This window comes from Danio rerio, chromosome 7, assembly GCF_052040795.2.
Source record: "Danio rerio strain M-AB ecotype USA chromosome 7, GRCz13ab, whole genome shotgun sequence".
NCBI lineage: Eukaryota > Metazoa > Chordata > Actinopteri > Cypriniformes > Danionidae > Danio > Danio rerio.
This window is the reverse complement of record NC_141027.1, coordinates 19027501-19047002: the sequence shown is the minus strand read 5'-3', so window position 1 is coordinate 19047002 and position 19502 is coordinate 19027501. Positions and strand designations below refer to the sequence as shown.

At 34.1% G+C, this 19502-nt stretch overlaps 1 protein-coding gene across 2 annotated transcripts in view; it reads right to left on the bottom strand.

Moving 5' to 3' along the window:
- Positions 1-4825: 4825 nt before the first annotated feature.
- The window catches only part of focad (focadhesin), a 101613-nt gene continuing 86936 nt past the window's right edge, over positions 4826-19502 (bottom strand). Inside the window, 10 exon segments of one of the 2 annotated variants that reach the window (NM_001423838.2) lie at positions 4826-5188; positions 5310-5385; positions 7340-7582; positions 7970-8067; positions 11592-11769; positions 14924-15013; positions 17116-17376; positions 17578-17693; positions 17829-17957; positions 18028-18108. In NM_001423838.2, coding sequence (NP_001410767.2) covers positions 5115-5188; positions 5310-5385; positions 7340-7582; positions 7970-8067; positions 11592-11769; positions 14924-15013; positions 17116-17376; positions 17578-17693; positions 17829-17957; positions 18028-18108 — 1346 coding nt within the window. In that variant the 3' untranslated portion in view covers positions 4826-5114. 2 annotated transcript variants of the gene reach the window in all.

Sequence of the window (19502 nt, the reverse complement as noted above, 5' to 3'; positions counted from 1 at the left end):
CCACTTCACAGCATAGATGGCATCATGACGAAAGAACATTATGTAGAAATACAGAAGCAACATCTCAAGACATAAGCAAGAAAATTAAAACTTGGCAAAAAATGGGTCTTCCAAACAGACCATGACACTAAGCATACTGCCAAATTAGTTCAAATGTGCTTTAAGGACAACAGAGTGGATATTTTGGAGTGGCTATCACAAAGCCCTGAGCTCAATCCTATAGAAAATATGTGGGCAGAGTTGAAAAAGCTTGTGTGAGCGATTCAACCAACAGATCTGACTCAGTTACACCAGTTCTGTCAGGAGGAATGGGTCAAAATTCCTTTGAACTACTGTGAGAAGCTTGTGGAAGGATACCCAAAACATTTGACCAAAGTTATACAGTTTAAAAGCAAAGCTAAAAAAAAAATACCAAGGAAAATGATGGTAAATCCTAACTGATTTACCATCAGACATTTTTTAAAAATGGTTATGTTCATTTTTTTATAGTTTATGTAAACTTCTGGTTTCAACTATATATATTTCTGCAATTTATTGTCAAAAGTTCTAGGAAATTTACCCTTTATCTAGATTTAATAGGGTTTAATAAAGAGCTGCCTACCCTTTGCAACTATAGCAGCTTTAATTCTTCTGGTAAGTCTATCCAGAAGGTTCGAGAGTTTGTGGGAATTTTTGAGCATTCTTCTAGAAGTCCACTCTAATTCATCCTAAAGGTGTTCAGTTGGGTTGAGATTAGGACTCTGTGTAGGCCAGTCCAGTTCTTCCACACTAAACTCACTCATCTATGACTCTCTGAACCTTACTTTATCCGCTGGTATGCAGTCAAGTTGAATCAGAAAGGGCCATCACCAAATGATTCCTGTTTTAGGTGTGTTTCAAGGACCGGCGAAGGGTGTGTGACTATACGAAGGATACGCACGTATGAAATGGCCTTTAAAGGTTTGTTTTGCTGGAACTAAGTAGTCAAAGCAAATCGCTGAAAAACAACCCCATATCATAATCTTCCTTCCAGCAGACTCTATACGCACCGTTTTCCAGGCAAGTGCCTAACCCAGACTCATCCTTCAGATTGCCAGAAAGAGAAGCATGATTAGTCAGTCCAGAAAACACATCTTCACAGCTCTACAGTCAGGTGGCTACCTGCTTAGTTTACACCACTACCTCCCACTTTTGCATTGCACTTGTTGATGTGAGGCTTGACCACAGCAGCTCGGTCATACAAACCCTTTCCAGGAAGCTCTCTATGCTTGTTCTTTAGCTGATCTGAAGGCCACATGGAATTTGAAGATTTGTCATGTCTGAGAGTGACCATTCCCCTTTACAGATCTTTGACAAGCAGTCTGCTAACTTTATACACCCGGGCCATTAAAGTGATCGGAACATGTGAATTCAGTAATCTGGAGGGGTGTTTTAAAACTTATGGCAATGTAGTGTATACGTTTCATTAAGAAGCTTCTATTCAGCCGTGATTTCTAAACACTTTCACATGCAAGTTCTAAATAAACATATTTAACTTAAATGTTGACTTAATTGAACCACTTTAGATCATCATATGAGCTATAATCAATAATAAGTTAAGAGAACATTTATTCTGGTGTAGGTTCTTTTTTGGGAAGGTTTCTACACATTTTTTTTTTATAAATCAGACCACTGACATTTTTAATAAACATGACTCATTTTTGTAGTGTTTTATCTCATGTAAATATATTTGATTTGTCTGTTTTTCTATTTAATTTTAGCTGACTATTTTAAGGCGTTAGAAGAGTATCACTGTTTTGATTAATCTGTGAAAAGGGGAACTGGAAATGCAAATCAAGGTATCATTTAATTTAGAAACAAAAACAAAAACTGATATTTGCCTGCAGGTTACATGAGATGAGGGCTTTACAAATCTGTAAAACAACATTAAGATTACACGATTATGTTTTTTATTTGCACCATCTGAATACTGTTTGTCCAGTGCAGTGTATTTTCAACACTCTGCTAAAACGACTTAACGTCGCAAGCTCAAAAAGTCATAGTTGCAGATTTGGTGTCTGCTTTGTGACAGAATGGATACTGTGACAGGATTTATGACTGCAGAGTATTTGTAAAGCACCTAAAGCAACCAGATCTATAATTCTGGCAAGGGTTCACCATATATTTGATAAAATTAAGATGGTAATATCCTAAATGAACTCTCAGAAGCACAATTTTTGTGGTGTTAACTTAATTTAGATTTTATAGCAATTGTAGATTTCAAATGCCTTCTTATTAAAATATTGTGATACTATCCACAGCCATATCACCCAGCAGACCACTTACTCACTGAGCTAAGCTGGGCTGAGCCTGGCCAGTACCTGTATGGAAGACCACATGGGAAAACTAGAATGCTGTTGAAAGTTGTGTTAGTGAGGCCAGCAGATGGCGCTCAACCTGCGGTCTGTGTGGGTCCTAATGCCCCAGTATAGTAAAGCGGACACTATACTGTCAGCGAGCATCGTCTTTCGGATGAGACGTTAAACTGACTAATCCCCATCCACTAAATTGGCTCTATCCCCGTCTCTTCACTCCACCTATAGCTGGTGTGTAGTGACCGCCCTGGCGCTGTTGTCCTGTGGCTGCCATCGCATCATATAAGGCCCCGTTTACACTGTCAGATCTTGATGCCCAATACCGATTTGTTGCCTATATCTGATTTTTTTTGGCCTGTCTGTTTACACGTTCTTTTATTTGTGACTCATATCCGATTCATGTGTGTACACTTGCTATGTAATTTACGATGTTGCGCATGTGTAAAAGCAGGTTCTAGCATCTGCGCCAGGATGTAAGAAATTGTCTTGCTTTCAGCTCTGACAAATATGCAAAGTTCACCCAACTTTAAAAGGATTTTGAGGTGGAAGAGGAAGCAAAGGGCCGTCATCGTAGCTTCCGCCTATGGTTTATATACAGTTGAAGTCCGGATTATTAACCCCCTTTACATTTTTTTTTTCTTTTTTAAATATTTCCAAAATGATGTTTACAAGAGTAAGGCAATTTTTACAGTATGTCTGATAATATTTTTTCTTCTAGAGAAAGTCTTACTTGTTTGATTTCAGCTAGAATAAAAGCAGTTTTTAATTTTTCAAAAACAATTTTAAGGTCAAAATTATTAGCCCCTTTAAGCTATATATTTTTTTCCCGATAGTCTACAGCAGGGGTTCCCAAACTTTTCAGGCCGCGACCCCCAAAATGACAATGCCAGTGACTCGTGACCCACAATATCCTCTGAGGTGGTTATAAATACAGAAACCTTGCATGCAATGGCACACACACACACACCAATGGACCCAAGTCTATTCTTCTTTACATTTTTTTAGAGAGCTGTAAATGGGCCACAAAGTTTAACCAGGTGTTATGAAATCTGCTGCATCTGACGCTATTGCTGTGTCTTTAATACAATGCAATTACCCCAGGGGTTGCAATCCAATAGAAGTAGTAACTATAAGCTACTATAGTAACTATATATGATATAAACGACTATTTTTTTTTCTCTTCAGAAGGTTATGGATAAAATATGGTAATTCTTATGGTTTAATAAAAATAAATAGATTTTTGGAAACCACCAGGCGACCCCCCTTCATTGTCCCGTGACCCCTCGGGGTCTTGCCTAATTACCCTAACCTGACTAATTAACCTAGTTAAGCCTTTAAATGTCTGTATAAAAGCTGTATAAAAGTGTTTTGAAAAATATCTAGTCAAATATTATTTACTGTTTTTCTGGCAAAAATAAAATAAAACTGTTATTAGAAATGAGTTATTAAAACTATTGTGTTTAGAAATATGTTGAAAGTTGAAAAATTTTCCCTTGATTATACAGAAGTTGGGGGAAAAATAAACAGGGGGGCTAATATTTCTGACTTCAACTGTATGTTGTCCTCCACCGTTCAGAAGAATTTGTGGGTACGAGAGAGATCTCAGGTCTGGTGGGAGCAAATTGTGACGACTGACCACTTTCCTCCTCCATGTTTCCTCTGTCGTTGTTGTTAACCGTCTCCACACACACTCTTCCTTCGATGTCATTAAACCGCAGAGAAGTACCACACCGTCGCAAGTTTAATGACGTACGAAACAGAATGCCTCAATAAATACGATCAGCCTGTTTACATGATCGTCGCATTGTCACGTATTCGATTTATATCTGATTTATTTCCACATATGTAGGACGAGGCCGATCTCTGAATATCCCAATGCGTGCATTTTTTTGTGTTAGCAAGGTCATAGAACAGATCCGATCTGTGTCACAATGAGCAAACAATGAATTGGATCACATTTAACTTACAGTGTAAACGGGGCCTAAGTAGATGCTGCATACTGGTGGTGGGCTGGAGAGACCCCCCTCATGATTCTGACTCACTTTGAATGTATAGCCATAAACGATAAATGCGCTATATAAATACACATTACATTACTGTAGGATGCATAATTTTGAGCACAAGTGACAGCAAACACATTGAAATATTTCTCAATTCTAAAGGCTGCTTATTAGAAGCGTAGTGTTCACAGAATCATGAATAAATATGAAACAGTTGCCACATTTATGAATATTCAGAAATGTTTGAGCAGCAAATAATCATATTAGAATGATTTTGAAAGGTCATGTCAGTTAAGCTTGGCATTAACATGATTCAATAACCTAAAAAGGATTCTTTCTTTCTAAATGTGCAGTTTTTGGCCAGCATTAGCTACAATATGGTGGGATTTTCTACTGTGTATTGTATTCGGTTTGAGCTTGGCAGATGATTTCACTTTATGCAAATGTATGCAAATAAAGCAAGCTTCATTTGGACAGAAAATGATACTCCGTGTGTAACAAACGTGTTTATTTTACACCCTCCGTTGGTCACAAAATTGGTCATTCTAGTCAACATGCGATGAATGATAAGTAGATGAGACAATGCCTGAGATGAATGGAAGTAGTAACCTGATGCTTTCTCTAGCCATTTTTATGCACTTGTTTTTTTCTAACAGCATTAAAATAAAACTGTTTAGCATGTGTTCTGGTGTTGTAACAGAAGCGGAGTTTGTAAAGGAGCCCATGATTTGTTTTTGTTAAGTGTTTGATGCTAAAGCTTTGATGTGTGAGATGTTTGAAATCACCAGCCGTACGCTCTTGTCCACACCGTCTTCTTCTTAAACTCTGACGAGGATCTCAGAGCCATTAGAGCCGCTGAAACAACACAATCAGATTGCAAATATACTGTCAATCATACAACAATCCTTTGCTGCTTGTCATAACTTGATTAAATAAGCAGCACGTTTCTTTAGTAGTTGGAATAACAGTGTCTCACCTTTGGCTGTAAGCACAGCAGTTTCTGAGAAAGCTTGTTTGGGAGCTTCAGTGATGCTGAACAACCAGTCAATGAACTGATGATGTAGAGAAACAATAGAGTTAGTAAGGTTTTTTTTTTTTTTAAAGCGGTGAAGATTTATTTAACAAGTATGCATGAAACTAATCAAAAGTGACAGTGAAGATGTTTCTATTATTACATTAACCCTTTCTGTGGGGAAGAACCACAATGAGTATATAGTAACTTCATTGACACTGATTATAATATAATTGTTTTGTTTTAATTTTTAAAGTCATACATTTCTAAAAGTCCAGCAATAACTCTGTTACTCTTTATGTTCAATAGGTATTTCAATAAGTGCCATATAAAGGGTTAATATAAACCCCCTTTTATATAAATGCATATAAAATTGTAAATATTCATATAAAATGCCTTGAAACTCAATATTTGAAGACAATTTAACAGAAAAAAATAAAATGACATTTTCAGTCAAAATATTTAAATACAAATTTTATAGATCTTACTTTTTTAATGAACAAATGTACTTTTTATTATTATTATTAATGTAAACACAGTCTTAAAACTTAAAATATGAACTAGTGCTGTACGATTTGGGGAAAATATGTAATTGGGATTTTTTGACGGATATTGCAATTGCGATTTAATTTGCGATTTGATTTTGTAGTCAAGCTTCAGCTCAATAATCTGTAAAGCGTGGCAACAATTCTGCGGCAGCTCTTAAAAATGACCAGTTTTTGTTCAATGTCTGTGACTTATTCCCTTTTTACCAGGCCCACACGGAATCTGCGCGATTTTTAGCCCATCATTGATTCTGTTTATTTACTTGTGTAAATGTGTGTAAATTCATATTTATTCCGTTTTTAAATTAATTTCAGTAATATTATTGACTAATATGAAAATATGTATATGACTTATTTACAATACAGTTTGTAAATTAATATTTTCTGTCTTTTAGTAGAGATATTATTTAAGGGACTTGCCCTGTTTACAAAATAAAATTGATCTAACTGGATTTGCATTGTAAACATTAAATACACGTTAAAAATGTATTACTTTTTGTTTAATTTATTAAGGTTTTAGTTATGATACTACCAAAATCATTCCGCATAAATCCACAGATTTTTACCAAAATTCTGCACAGAAAGAGCAAAAAAATGTCCGCAGATTCTGTCTGGCCCTACTTATTATCTGTCTGGCCCTGTTTATTTTTTCCCCTAAATTCTGTTTAACGGAGAGAAGATTTTTTTCAACACATTTCTAAACATAATAGTTTTAATAAATCATCACTAATAACTGATTTATTTTATCTTTACCATGGTGACAGTAAATAATATTTGACTAGATATTTTTTTAAGACACTTCTATACAGCCTAAACATTAAAAGGCTTTTTAAAGGCTGACATTTAAAGGCTTAACTAGGTTGATAAGGCAGGTTAGGGTAATTAGGCAAGTTATTGTAAAGCGATGGTTTGTTCTGAAGACTGTCGGAAAAAATATAGCTTAAAGGGGCTAAAAATGTTTTTTGTTAAAATGGTGTTTAAAAAATTCAAAACTGTTTTTTTAATAGTTAAAATAAAACAAATAAGACTTTCTCCAGAAAAAAAAATATATTAGGAAAATGTCCTTGCTTTGTTAAACATAGTTTGGAAAATATTTAAAAAGAAAAAAAAATTAAAAGGGGGGCTAATAATTGTACGTCTGAAATCCAAGTAGTTTTAAGTACTTTCAAGAATTGTGGTAACCCTGATATTAACAATTTACCATATACTGTAAAATAACTTTTTTACTGAACAGAAATTTACTTCATGTTACATGTTAACAAAACTCAGATTTTAGACTCAGACCCACGTTTTGAAAATACGTACAGCAGTAGTCTAGTAAACATTTTACTGTCTGGTTTCTACAACTCTTACTGAGGAGAAAAAATGTCTTTTAAATGTGAAAAAGAATTGATTTCTTATTAATTGTGATAATCAATATCGACTGAAATTTGAGAAAACATGCCATACCTTCTGTGACTGGGACTTCCAGGGCTCTTTGTCCAGCAGTTTCCTTATACTATATGGGATTGCCAGCAGGCATGATGCCACTGGCAGCTCAGTGTCCTCAGGGTTGGCATAAAGGCCATGGCAGAGCTCTGCTGACTGAGGCCAGGGGAACCACAGAGCCCTGATGCCCACTAGAAGAGGACCACCATGATCAGCCCAGGACACCACTGCTGCTGCAAACACCCCGAGGAGGAAATCTGTGCCCTGCACACACACAAACACACCAGATAATTTGACATCACCTCATACTTCAGGTTCTCGTCAAATCTTCTAACCAATCAAATGCAGTCTAGTATCTGACATGTTCTGCCTCCTTCAGAAAGCTTCTTATTTGCTCAACCACTCTCACTGGCAGAGCTGTGATAAAAACTAAATTCTATTGGCTGTTTTCCAAAAAGGGGGAGAAGCTACTCTATGTCCCGCCCTCCCTTCATGTTTCAGATTACGTCAAACTTTAAATAAAATAACACATTTCAAAGCACTTCATGAGACCTTTAAGTATAGAGAAATGCTTTTCAGAGAGCAGTAACTGCACTTCAGATAGACACACTCACATCTGATTGTAAAGTGAGGGTAAAGAAATGCAAATACCTGTAGAACATCCACACATTTAACAGAGGGAGATCCATATGCCACATTTCTGATGTGGCCCATTAACTCCAGCAGCCACTCCATACGTTTCGAGACCCCTGAGAACAAACAAAACACCTCACTTTCTGAAACATCCAGTAAACATCATCAGTCAAGTTCATCAAAGACCCTCATTTGAACTTCTTCTTTTGGGGCACATGCTTGGCTTCCTTGAGGCAAAATTGATGAAGCCTTAGAATATAATTTTTTATAATTATTTTATTTTTCAGGAAAACCAAATAATATATTTTGGTTTAACAAAACACATAATTTTAGTTCATAACTTATTTAATATTTTTTTCCATTAGAACTTTTTAATTTTAATACACTTTCTATTTTACTTTTTAAAACAATTCAATATATTCAAATTATATTAGACTAAAGTTATTTTTTTAAACAAGAATAGCTTAGATATGAATTAACACATTGTCATTTTTTTGTAATATTAGTATTAGGATTTGCATTTCTTTTTCAATTTTGTAAAAAAAAATTGCAACTGTATTTCACCATTAAGAAATTGATTCAAATAAAATAAAGGAATATATTCCAATAATGCAAAAGCCATTTTTACGACTTTCTGGTATTTTAGTCAGCTGAATTCAATACATGAGGGCATCCTATGATATGCTTTTCCAGTAAAATTCACTCTATTTGTTTATGTATGTACAGTGCATCTGGAAAGTATAGCGCTTCACTTTTTCCAAATTTTTTTATGTTACAGATTAAATTCATTTATTTTTTCAACATTTTTTTATGTTATGGATTAAATTCATTTATTTCCTCAAACTTCTACACACAATAGCCCATAATGACAATGTGAAAAAAAGAGTTTCTTAAATGGTTGCAAATTTATTAAGAATAAAAAAACTGAAAAATCACATGTACATCAGTATTCACAGCCTTTGCTCAATACTTTGTTGATGCACCTTTGGCAGCAATTACAGCTTCAAGTCTATTTGAATATGATGTCACAAGCTTGGCACACCTGTCTTTAGGAATTTTGCCCATTCCTCTTTGCAATACCTCTCCATCTCTATCAGGTTGGATGGGAAGCAATGGTGTACAGCCCTTTTCAGATCTTTCCAGAGATGTCGGGGTCTGGGCTCTGGCTGGGCCACTCAAAGGCATTCACCGAGTTGTTGTGAAGCCACTCCATTGATATTTTGGTGGTGTGCTTTGGGTCATTGTCCTGCTGAAAGATGAACAATCGCCCCAGTCTGAGGTCATCACCATGCTTCACTGCAGGGATTGTATTAGCCTGGTGATGAGAGGTGCCTGGTTTTCTCCAAATGTAACATCTGACATTCACTCCAAAGAGTTCAATTTTAGTCTCATCAGACCAGAGAATTTTGATTCTTATAGTCTGAGAGTCCTTCAGATGCCTTTGGGCAAATTCCAGGCAGGGAGTGGCTTCCATCTGGCCACTCTACCATACAGGCCTGATTGGTGGATTGCTGCACAGATGGTTGTCCTTCTGTAAAGTTTTCCTTTCTCCACAGAAGAATGCTTGAGCTCAGAGTGACCATCAGGTTATTGATCACCTCCCTGACTAAGGCCCTTTTCCCCCGATCACTCAGCTTAGATGGTCGGCCAGCTCTAGGAAGAGGCCTGGTGGTTCCAATCATCTTCTACTTATGGATAATGGAGGCCACTGGGCTCATTGGAACTTTAAGAGCAGAAAATTTTTTTTCTGTAACCTTCCCCAGCCTTGTGCCTCAAGGCAATCCTGTCTCAGAGGCTTATTAGCAAAGGCTATGAATACTTATGTACATGTGATTTTTCAGCTTTTTTATTTTTAATAAATTTGCAACAATTGAAAAAAAAATCTTTTATCACATTGTCATTATGGGGTGTTGTGTGTAGAATTTTGAGGAAATAAATAAATTTAATCCATTTTGAAATGAGGCCATAACATAAAACAATGTGGAAAAAGTGAAGTGCTATGAATTCTTTCTGGATGTACTGTAAAAATACAATTACAACAATACACAATAGTATATATACAATTTTCTTCAATAAATAGTAATACTGTTAAACATACCTGCTAAGTGTAATGCTTACCTACTACATTTTAAAATATATAAAAAATGTGATAAAATTGTATTAAAATTAAAATCACATTAAAATTGTGTTTTTTTTATTTAAATTTTGTTACAAATTTAACAAATGAAAAACATTTTTGCAACTGTATTTTATCATCTTTTTTTTTTACAGCTTATTGCCATTTTATCCAGCTGAATTAAATACATTAATGCATCCTGTGGTACACATTTCCAGTTTAATTCACTTTATTTGCATATGTATGTATACATGTGTATATAATACATGTATGTGTGTATATGTGTATGTACAGTATGTACTCTATGCATGTTTGTATGTATGCATATAGTTTAAATATGTAAAAAGTATATATTGTATATATAACATTTTCTTCATTTAAATAGTAATATTCAAAAACAAACTGAAACTAAACTGTTAAACATGCCTGCTAAATATAATAGCCCCTTTCACACAGTGATACCAGTAAATATCCGGAAAATTTCCGGAACGACTTTACCGGTATATTCAAAAAAGCGCTGTTCACACAGGCGAGGACGTTACGGAATTTTTCCGGAAAAGAGCATTCACACATCCATTCCAAAATACCGGTAAATTCTGACATCATTCCCCACAAGTGAGCTTTAAACGGCTGCGCTTGTATTTGTAAACATTTGACTAAATTACAAACTCTGTGGATGATCAATATTGTGAACAACTTTCACAGGATCACTTTCGCATGTCGAGATGTTCATATTATCTGCGTGTGCAGGCGCTCATATGCGCACGCAAAGCTTGAAGGTAAACAAACAACGGCTTATCATAAGCATCTCAACAATGATTATTTACACAGTTGGCATTAAGAAGAACATACAAACGTGATCTGACTAACTTCTAGCAGCTAAATGTGTCTGGAAAAATATTCAAAGGCTTTTATCCTCACAAACCGCGCGGACGTAAATGCGTCTGACTGTTGTGATTGGCTAAAGCAGACGTCTCACGTCAGCACGTTCTAGACGTGCACGCGCTTATTACGGGAATCTTCCTTCTGCATTCACACAGTGCAGCATTCCGGCAAATTGCCGGTAATGTTACAACTTCTCTTTCCGGAAAATAGAAAGAACGAATTTACCGGTATTTTCAAAAAGGACCTGTTCACACATACAACCGTTCCGGAAAATTGCCGGCAATTTTCCGGAAAGGTCTGTATGTGTGAAAGGGGCTAATGTTTACATTATATGTGATTTTTTTAAAGTATCATCTTCTTATCCTTTAAAAATCGTTCTTAATATACCGATTTGTAGCCTAGGTTACATTTCTAATTATTATCAATATTGAAAACGGGTGACAGCATAATATTTTTGTGGGACGTGAATTTATCCCAGATAAATCCTATTTTAATTTAAAAAAAAAAAATTCAAAACACCACCACAGAAAATTTGACTAATTTAGTGAAGTCCTAGTTAACAGGTTAAAAAAAAATTGTACTTACTCCAAACATTTTGAACAGTAATCCTTTTTTTTTTTTTACATTTTATTCTCTTACCTGTGTTGGGACCAGAGGCGAAGCGTGATTGGTGGAGGCCCTGGAGGAGAAGCCAGCTGATTGGTCTCTTACTGCCCACCTGTAGTATAGTACTGATGACATCATTAAGCCCGAGCAGTGGCACTCTTCCTTTAGAGACGAGGTAGGACAGAATAAAGGCTGTTTTTTCCACATTAGCCTGTAGAGGGAGCACACCAGCAGAGGAAACAGTAAAAAATGCAGGGTTCCACACAATTGATTTGGAAAGGAATCAAGTTAACCTGTTAGTTTTTACACATTTAAGTAGATTGAACATAAAACAATTAAGTTGTCTTCAAAAATATCAATAATTGTGTTGCTTCAGCTCATTTTAAATGTCTTTTGAACACAGCTCAAATGTCCTTGTTTAAGTGCTCAGTGTTCCTTCCAGCAACTCATTTCACTTGTAAATTGCTCTGGACTGGCTGTAACATTACATAAAGTACTAAACAGAAGAAGCTGTCCTTTGCACATGCCATGAATTGTGATTATCATAAATTATCATGAAAGCATAGCTATTGCTGTAAACATTCAACACTTTAATACATGCTTTACATTTGGAAAAAAAGGTCTGGATTAAATTATGTGGCATAATAAGAGCCTCGTTACTGAACATCAACCACACATTTAGACCTCAAAAATATATTTGTGCATCCTTTTAAGCCCTGAAGCCTCAAGGGAGAATTGTTTGATAATGCAAATGAATTCATCAAATAGAATATTAAAACTATCTACAGGAGAGATGCCTTTAAACAATCACTCTTGATGATAACCTTTGTCGGGCACCTAGTTTACCCCTTTTTCCAGATTTAATATTTGTTTTTTGTTTCTCCAGAATGTGGCTGTAAAGTTTCAGCTCAAAATTCCCATCAGATTATTTATTGTAGCTTTCAGAAGTTTGTCATTATTAGCTCTGAGCATCTTTTAGCTGTTTTCGTGTACTGTGCCTTTAATGCTAGTCCTCCCCACCCACCATTCCCATGTGCCTGTCAGAGTTTGCCTCAATCTCCGCCTCTGGCTGTGTCAGATAACAGACAGTCATGAAGGAAGCAGATCTCATGTAACGTTTGGAAGAGATATTACAGTAAGAACTTTCCCAATGATTATTTGATGTATTTGTTGTGGAGTTGCACTGACGAGTCACACACAATGTCAGTACAAAGTTCACGCACACAGCGGACCCACACACACACAGACAGACAGCGCATGTGTTTAGCTTTGCACAGGTTTTGCACGGCAAATGTGACAGGATACACATTAATATCCACTGCGGTGTGGATATCCTTTATGCTAATGTACAAAATTAACCTGATTTAACGTCCACAAACTGGAATTGAAGCATCTTCTTTTATAATTTTACTGACACTATGCGGCTGTGCTGATGAAGTAAAGTTGAAGTAAATCGCTGATTCATTACAAACATACACTGTTTTAAAAACGTGTTAAACTTGTAAAACTCATTCCTGATCACATTTGATGACGACTGACGATCACAGACAGCTTAATAGATCCTTTATTCCCGGTTGCTTTGCACACGTCCTGTCTTGTTGATATGATTATACGCATTACTATGAAGACATGTTAATACGCAGCTGTCAACCAATTCAGTGGGCAGGGAAACCGCACTCCTGTTGAGGTCGGCCTCAAAAAGGGGGGATTTGGATGCTATTTTAACATCAGGAAAAAAAAAAAAAAACTATGTGTGTTCTACCACCCCAATATGACTGTGGACACACTATACCTACAGACAGTTCTGTCCAAACAGCCTAAAAAAGTTGATCTTCATCATAGGTGCCCTTTAAAGTATTTAACCCATTATCATTCCCTCTAAAAGCCGACAAATACACATTGATAATGAATATTAATAGAATGTTTGTTAATAGTCATTATTAAGATGACATTTTGCTCATAACAATAACAAAATGCATAAATAAATAATAATAAAAAACAACAGCTAATATTTCCATCTTTATCATATTTACTTCACTAATAGTTATACATTTCACTTTATATATACACTTTAAATATATATAAAAAATATAATAAAAAAATAAATAAAATAAAATAATAATAATATAATAATATAATAATAATAAAATATAATTTTAATGTTTATTAATTTAATATAATAATATAATTACTCTTTATACACCTAAATAACTTATTGGATGAACTCAATTTAATTGAGGGCAGGATTTTTATACAATAAACTTGTTTAGCAGCAACAACAAAAAACTTTTCACACAATTAAATGCAATTGAGATCAATTGATCAAATAAAAGTTTAAATACATTTGTATTTTTATTTAACTTAAACTCAAAAGTCTGATAATGTCATGCATGTCTGTTGTGTCGTACATTTCAAAGACTCTTAGTTTTATTTGAAGTTCTCCTAAACAGACCAAAAGTGCCATTTTTAAGCATATTTTATGAGTTACATTTACAGTTCATTAAGACTGATCTCAGGACAGCTATTGCTCACTGAGCAAAGCAACACACTGCATATTTGCTAATTAAGCTACCAACACCCAAAGCATGAGTGCTTCTGCAAGGTGGTAATCTCAAAACTCAAAGCACTACATGAAGCTTCAAACTAGAGTAAAGATTAAACTCTACCAAGTCTTTCTATTAACCCTAAACACCTGAAATTACTTTTCCTGTCAACATATCCCTCTCTTAATTTAATCCCATGCAAAAAATGCTGGAAACTACAAATCCCTTAATCAGGTAGTTGGACCAACACATTTCCTTCACGTTGTCCCAGCACAAACGCTTAAGTTAATGGTTTACAAATTTAAGTGGACTGAACATAAAATAAATAAATTGGTCAAAGAAATAACAAGAATTGTGTTGTTTCAGCTTAATTTAAACAGGTAGTTTGAACAAGCAGCAGTAATCACTTTTTTGAGTGTAATTGAGTAGTGTTGATATGATCCAATTTTATAATTAATGACGGATCGATTCAATACAAGAGGCACATTATTGGTGTCTCAAATAAAACAATTTCATTGGTTACTGTGCTTGCTGACACAAAATACTTCTGTTGACATGATGATTTTATAAATATATGTTTAAATTTTGACCAAAATTAAGAGGAACACTTCTATGAAACAACCCTTAAAATGATACTAATAATGTGGTGTGACATGGTGGAAAATGCTTTTGATTATATTATTATTCAGTTACTCCTTCATTACTGTTTTGAAGTTTTAAGTGCATAATAAGCTTCCAAACAGAAAAATTAAGATACATGTTAAACAGAATCAGATATAAAAATCTACAAATCACAAAGATTAGAGTTACTGTATACTATACCTCAGAGACTTTGACGATACGGTCAATTTCAGCGTCGCTCATTTCAGATAGACAAGAACACATGGCTTCATACAGAGCCACTTCAGCAGCCTACAGACACACACAAACATTGAAATATCAGCAGCAGAACACACTAAATATTCACATTATAGGTAACATGTTTGACTATTAAAATATCTTCGCTTCACTGCACCTCTCTATTTAGGAATTAAGTCACTTGCACATTTAAACACATTTTAAGCCCATTTTAGATTTCAGCAAATCAGTTTGAGATTCAGACAATGTGGTTCATATTCCGAAGCCTGACGAATCATCAAACAAGAAGCAATATTGACTTATTAAGTCTATCAAAATATATTAATGGTTGACTGACTAATCATTGGTTAAAAGCTTAACTTAAGCCTCATAAAAATAATTCTAAAAAGCTTATAAGTAAATTATAAACTAGTCGGTTAATTATAACAGAATAAAGTATTCTAGAAAAATGTGTAATAATACAGAATAAGACATTATATATTGTCAGTGTTGGACAATTTACTTCATGAAAGTAATTTATTACCATTTACTTTAACATTGCATTCAAGTTACTTTGTAAATACTTTGGTTGAAAAGTAACTTAATTACTCAATAAGTCATTTAATTACTCGACTCTAGAGTTGGGTGTAACGCAAACCACAGTAACGCATTACTGTATTCTAATTACATTTTTGAGGAACGCAGTAATGTAACGAATTACATTTTAAATTTGTGTAATTTGATTACAGTTAATAAAGTCAATGTAATTGCATTACTTGCGTTACAAGTATAGTTTTGAAGAAATAAATGCTTCTTTTAAATCAAGTTTTCCGCTGCAACGTCAGTTAATGAGCATCCGCTTTTAAATAGCTGGAGACAACAAGCTGAAATGCTGTCGAGAGTGGCTGCTTCTTTATGTGGAAACTTTATGTGGAAACTTTATGTGTACTTTATTTGATTTCATGGAGCGTAAAAACAAAAATATTGCAGTGAAATGCAGTCTAAATAACTTTCTACTGCTTTTAACTCGACCAGTAACTTGTTCAAGCACTTGAATAGAAAGCATTTCACACCAATACTCATCGCCAAAGAAGACACCGGCGCCCAAAAACACAGTGGCCCAACTTAGCCGAAACAAGCCAAATTGAATTTTTTTTTGTGCAGGATCGAAAGAGAAATTATTGTCTGAATGTGAAGAGAAGCATAGCTGCTTATAGTGCCGTACGTCTTTTTGTGCACGCACATATTGGGAGCACATATTGCGCGAGCTCGCATTTGACTCTACTTAAAATTTTTATAAATCTCAGAGAATTCAACTATTTTTTTTAAAACTAATTTTATGGTCTTTATTTTTAGCTTTAGTTTAAAAAAATAACACTTAAAAAGGCTAAACACATGCATCAAAACACAAAATATTTCAAAATAACGACATCAGATGTCATAAATACAACACACTGACTGAAATTAAGTTTATACTCAGTACATTGTTTCTTAAGCATGTGCATTCGTCTGTCAAGTTTAACCTTCTTTAGTTGAAAAAATGGAGATAGTTTCCATATACATTTATATAATAAAAAAATATACAGTTTGAAGTCAGAATTATTAACCCTCCAGTGATTTTATTTATTTATTAAATTATTTTCGAAATGATGTTTAACAGAGCAAAAAAAAATTTCACAGCATTACCTATATATTTTTCATCTGGAGAAAGTCTTATTTGTTTTATTTCAGCTAGAATAAAAGCAGTTCTTCATTAAAAAAAAAAAAAACATTTTAGGGTCAAAATTATTATCCCCTTTTGTCTACAGAACAAAGCATTGTTATACAATGACTTGCATACTTATACTAACCTGCCTAATTAACCTAGTTAAGCCTTTAAATGTCACCTAAAGTGGTTTAGAAGCATCTTGAAAAATTATCTAGTAAAATATTATGTACTGTCACAGCAAACTGACTTGGCAAAGATAAAATAAATCAGTTATTAGGGATGAGTTATTAAAACTATTATCTTTAGAAATTGTTGAAAAAAAATCTCTCCATTAAACAGAAATTCTAATAATTCTGACTTCAAATACTGTGTATATGTCAGTCTGTCTGGCGAGAACACTGAAAACTTTACAAGCCAATGGTGATTCCTTAGCCAAGGTGTTTGTAGAGGTCAAACAGCGAGAACATACAGGTATAGAATCAGGCAGGAGGTTGTAGATCTTCTCAGTGGTGGAGCACAGGACACTCCAGCAGTTTTGGGGAGGGTTTGGCGCAGTCATGGCTCTGGACAGGCCATGCAGGATGGAGAGACACAGGGACAGACGCTGAAGACGAGTGAGCGGCTCAAACTGCTGGACTGCCAGACTGTCCACATACACCTGCAATTTGTCTTCAGCCACATGCTTCATCCAGCAGCTTAGACTCTCGTACAGGTGAGCTCTAGTGCGCAGCTGCACACCACAGACAATACAGAGAAAAAAACTATTAATTACTAACTTATTATTAACTTAGTAAATTATTAATTAGAATTCAATTCAAAAGTATTGAAACGTCACTTAATTACTAGTGTAAAATCGGCATAATAACATTTGCACTAAGACACTAAATATTCTGTAGAGATAACCTTTAGACAGAGAGAAACAGATACTCACACTAAGGCTATGAACCAAAGGAGGCACAAGCCAGACGCCCAGGAAGAGTGAGGCACTCTGGGAGGACTGAGTCTGACTAGCGGCTAGCTCCAAACAGTAATGCTGCACCTCCTCACCTACAACATATTAACATACATTCATTTACATTTGTTTTAGTATTCTATATTATAGTTGCAATTTGGGGAACTCCCATCTAAATATTCACACAACGCATTATGGTTGAAGGAAAAAGCTGAATGGAGGAATCTCACCAAAACCAAGTCTCATGAGCGGAGAGAGGACAGAGCTCCAGTTGACTGGTGGATACTGGAAATCTGCACCCACAGCAGCTAATGCTGAAAGCAGTGTCTTTACCCGCTGAGGAGCAGTGAACTCCGGCCCTGAGCAATAATTATTGCATTAATAGAGTAAACACTTCACTGTTAGCCTCCTCACTGGACAGACAGTCACCTTTCCTTCCTGCTTCAGTGATGAAGTCCACAGACGCCCTGATCACACTGCTCTCAGACAGATAACCAAAATCCTGAGGAACTGTTGAGACCAGAGGAAAAGTGTGTTTGACTGGCCTTCTTTACCACTGAGCGAGCGTTTATTTATATACTATTAATTTGCTTAATTTGATACACACACACACACACACACACACACACACACACACACACACACACACACACACACACACACACACACACACACACAAATGTCATTATATATATATTTATGTTTTTATTTATATATATATATATATATATATATATATATATATATATATATATATATATTTTTTTTTTTTTTTTAATATATTTATATATATATATATATATATATATATATATATATATATATATATATATATATATATATATATTTAATATATTTGTTTATTTCCTATAAAGAAATTAACAACTAAACTAATTTCTTAACATAATAGTTTTAATAACTCATTTCTAATAACTGATTTATTTAATCTTTGCCATGATGAAAAGTTTAAAGGCTTAAAGTGACATTTAAAGGCTTAGCTGGGTTAATTAGGTGAACTAGGCAGGTTAGGGTAATTAGGCAATAATGATGGTTTGTTCTGAAGACAGTCGGAAAAAGAATTAACTAAAAGGGGCTAATAATTTTAAACTTAAAATGGTTCATAAAAAATTTTAAAAAAAGCTTTTAACTGCTTTCTACAGAAGAAAAATATTATAAGACATACTGTGAAAATACATAAAATATTACACAACAAAAATGCTAATTATAAAAATAGTTTGAATTGTAGGTTTATGTTTTGTTTTATTTTTTTAATTGATGTTATTGTTATTAAACTACTTAATTTGAATTGTTAATTTTAATATGATTTGATTTTGTCATTATCATCATATGCAACATTACTAATAATTTATAATACAAAAACAGGTTATTTGAATACTAATGATTAGATTAATTTGATAAAAAACATCATTATTATATTTATTTTTTATGTAAATTTATTTAATTAATTTAAAATTATTCAAATTTATTTTAAAGTACTTTTAGAGATTTTTGCAACCCATTAAAATAAGTGGTTGAACATTAAGACGATACATTATTTTAAAGAATAACAATAAGAAACTTATTTTAAGATTTGTATTTTTAATTAATTAAATTGAAATGTATTAATTAATAATTAATAAAATGTTACACAAAAAATACTAAATATAGTAATGCCTATTATTATTATTATTATTACTATTATACTAAATAATTTTAAGTACATTTTTTTTTATGATGATGATGACCCTCACAGAAGAGTTTTGAATTTTCCATACAATATGCTCATTTTTTACTTATTACTATTATTTTATTTGTTTTACTACAATCATCTTCAACACCACAATATTCACATTTTTTTACAATGCAATATTTTACAATAATAATAACAAAATTACATTTATTAA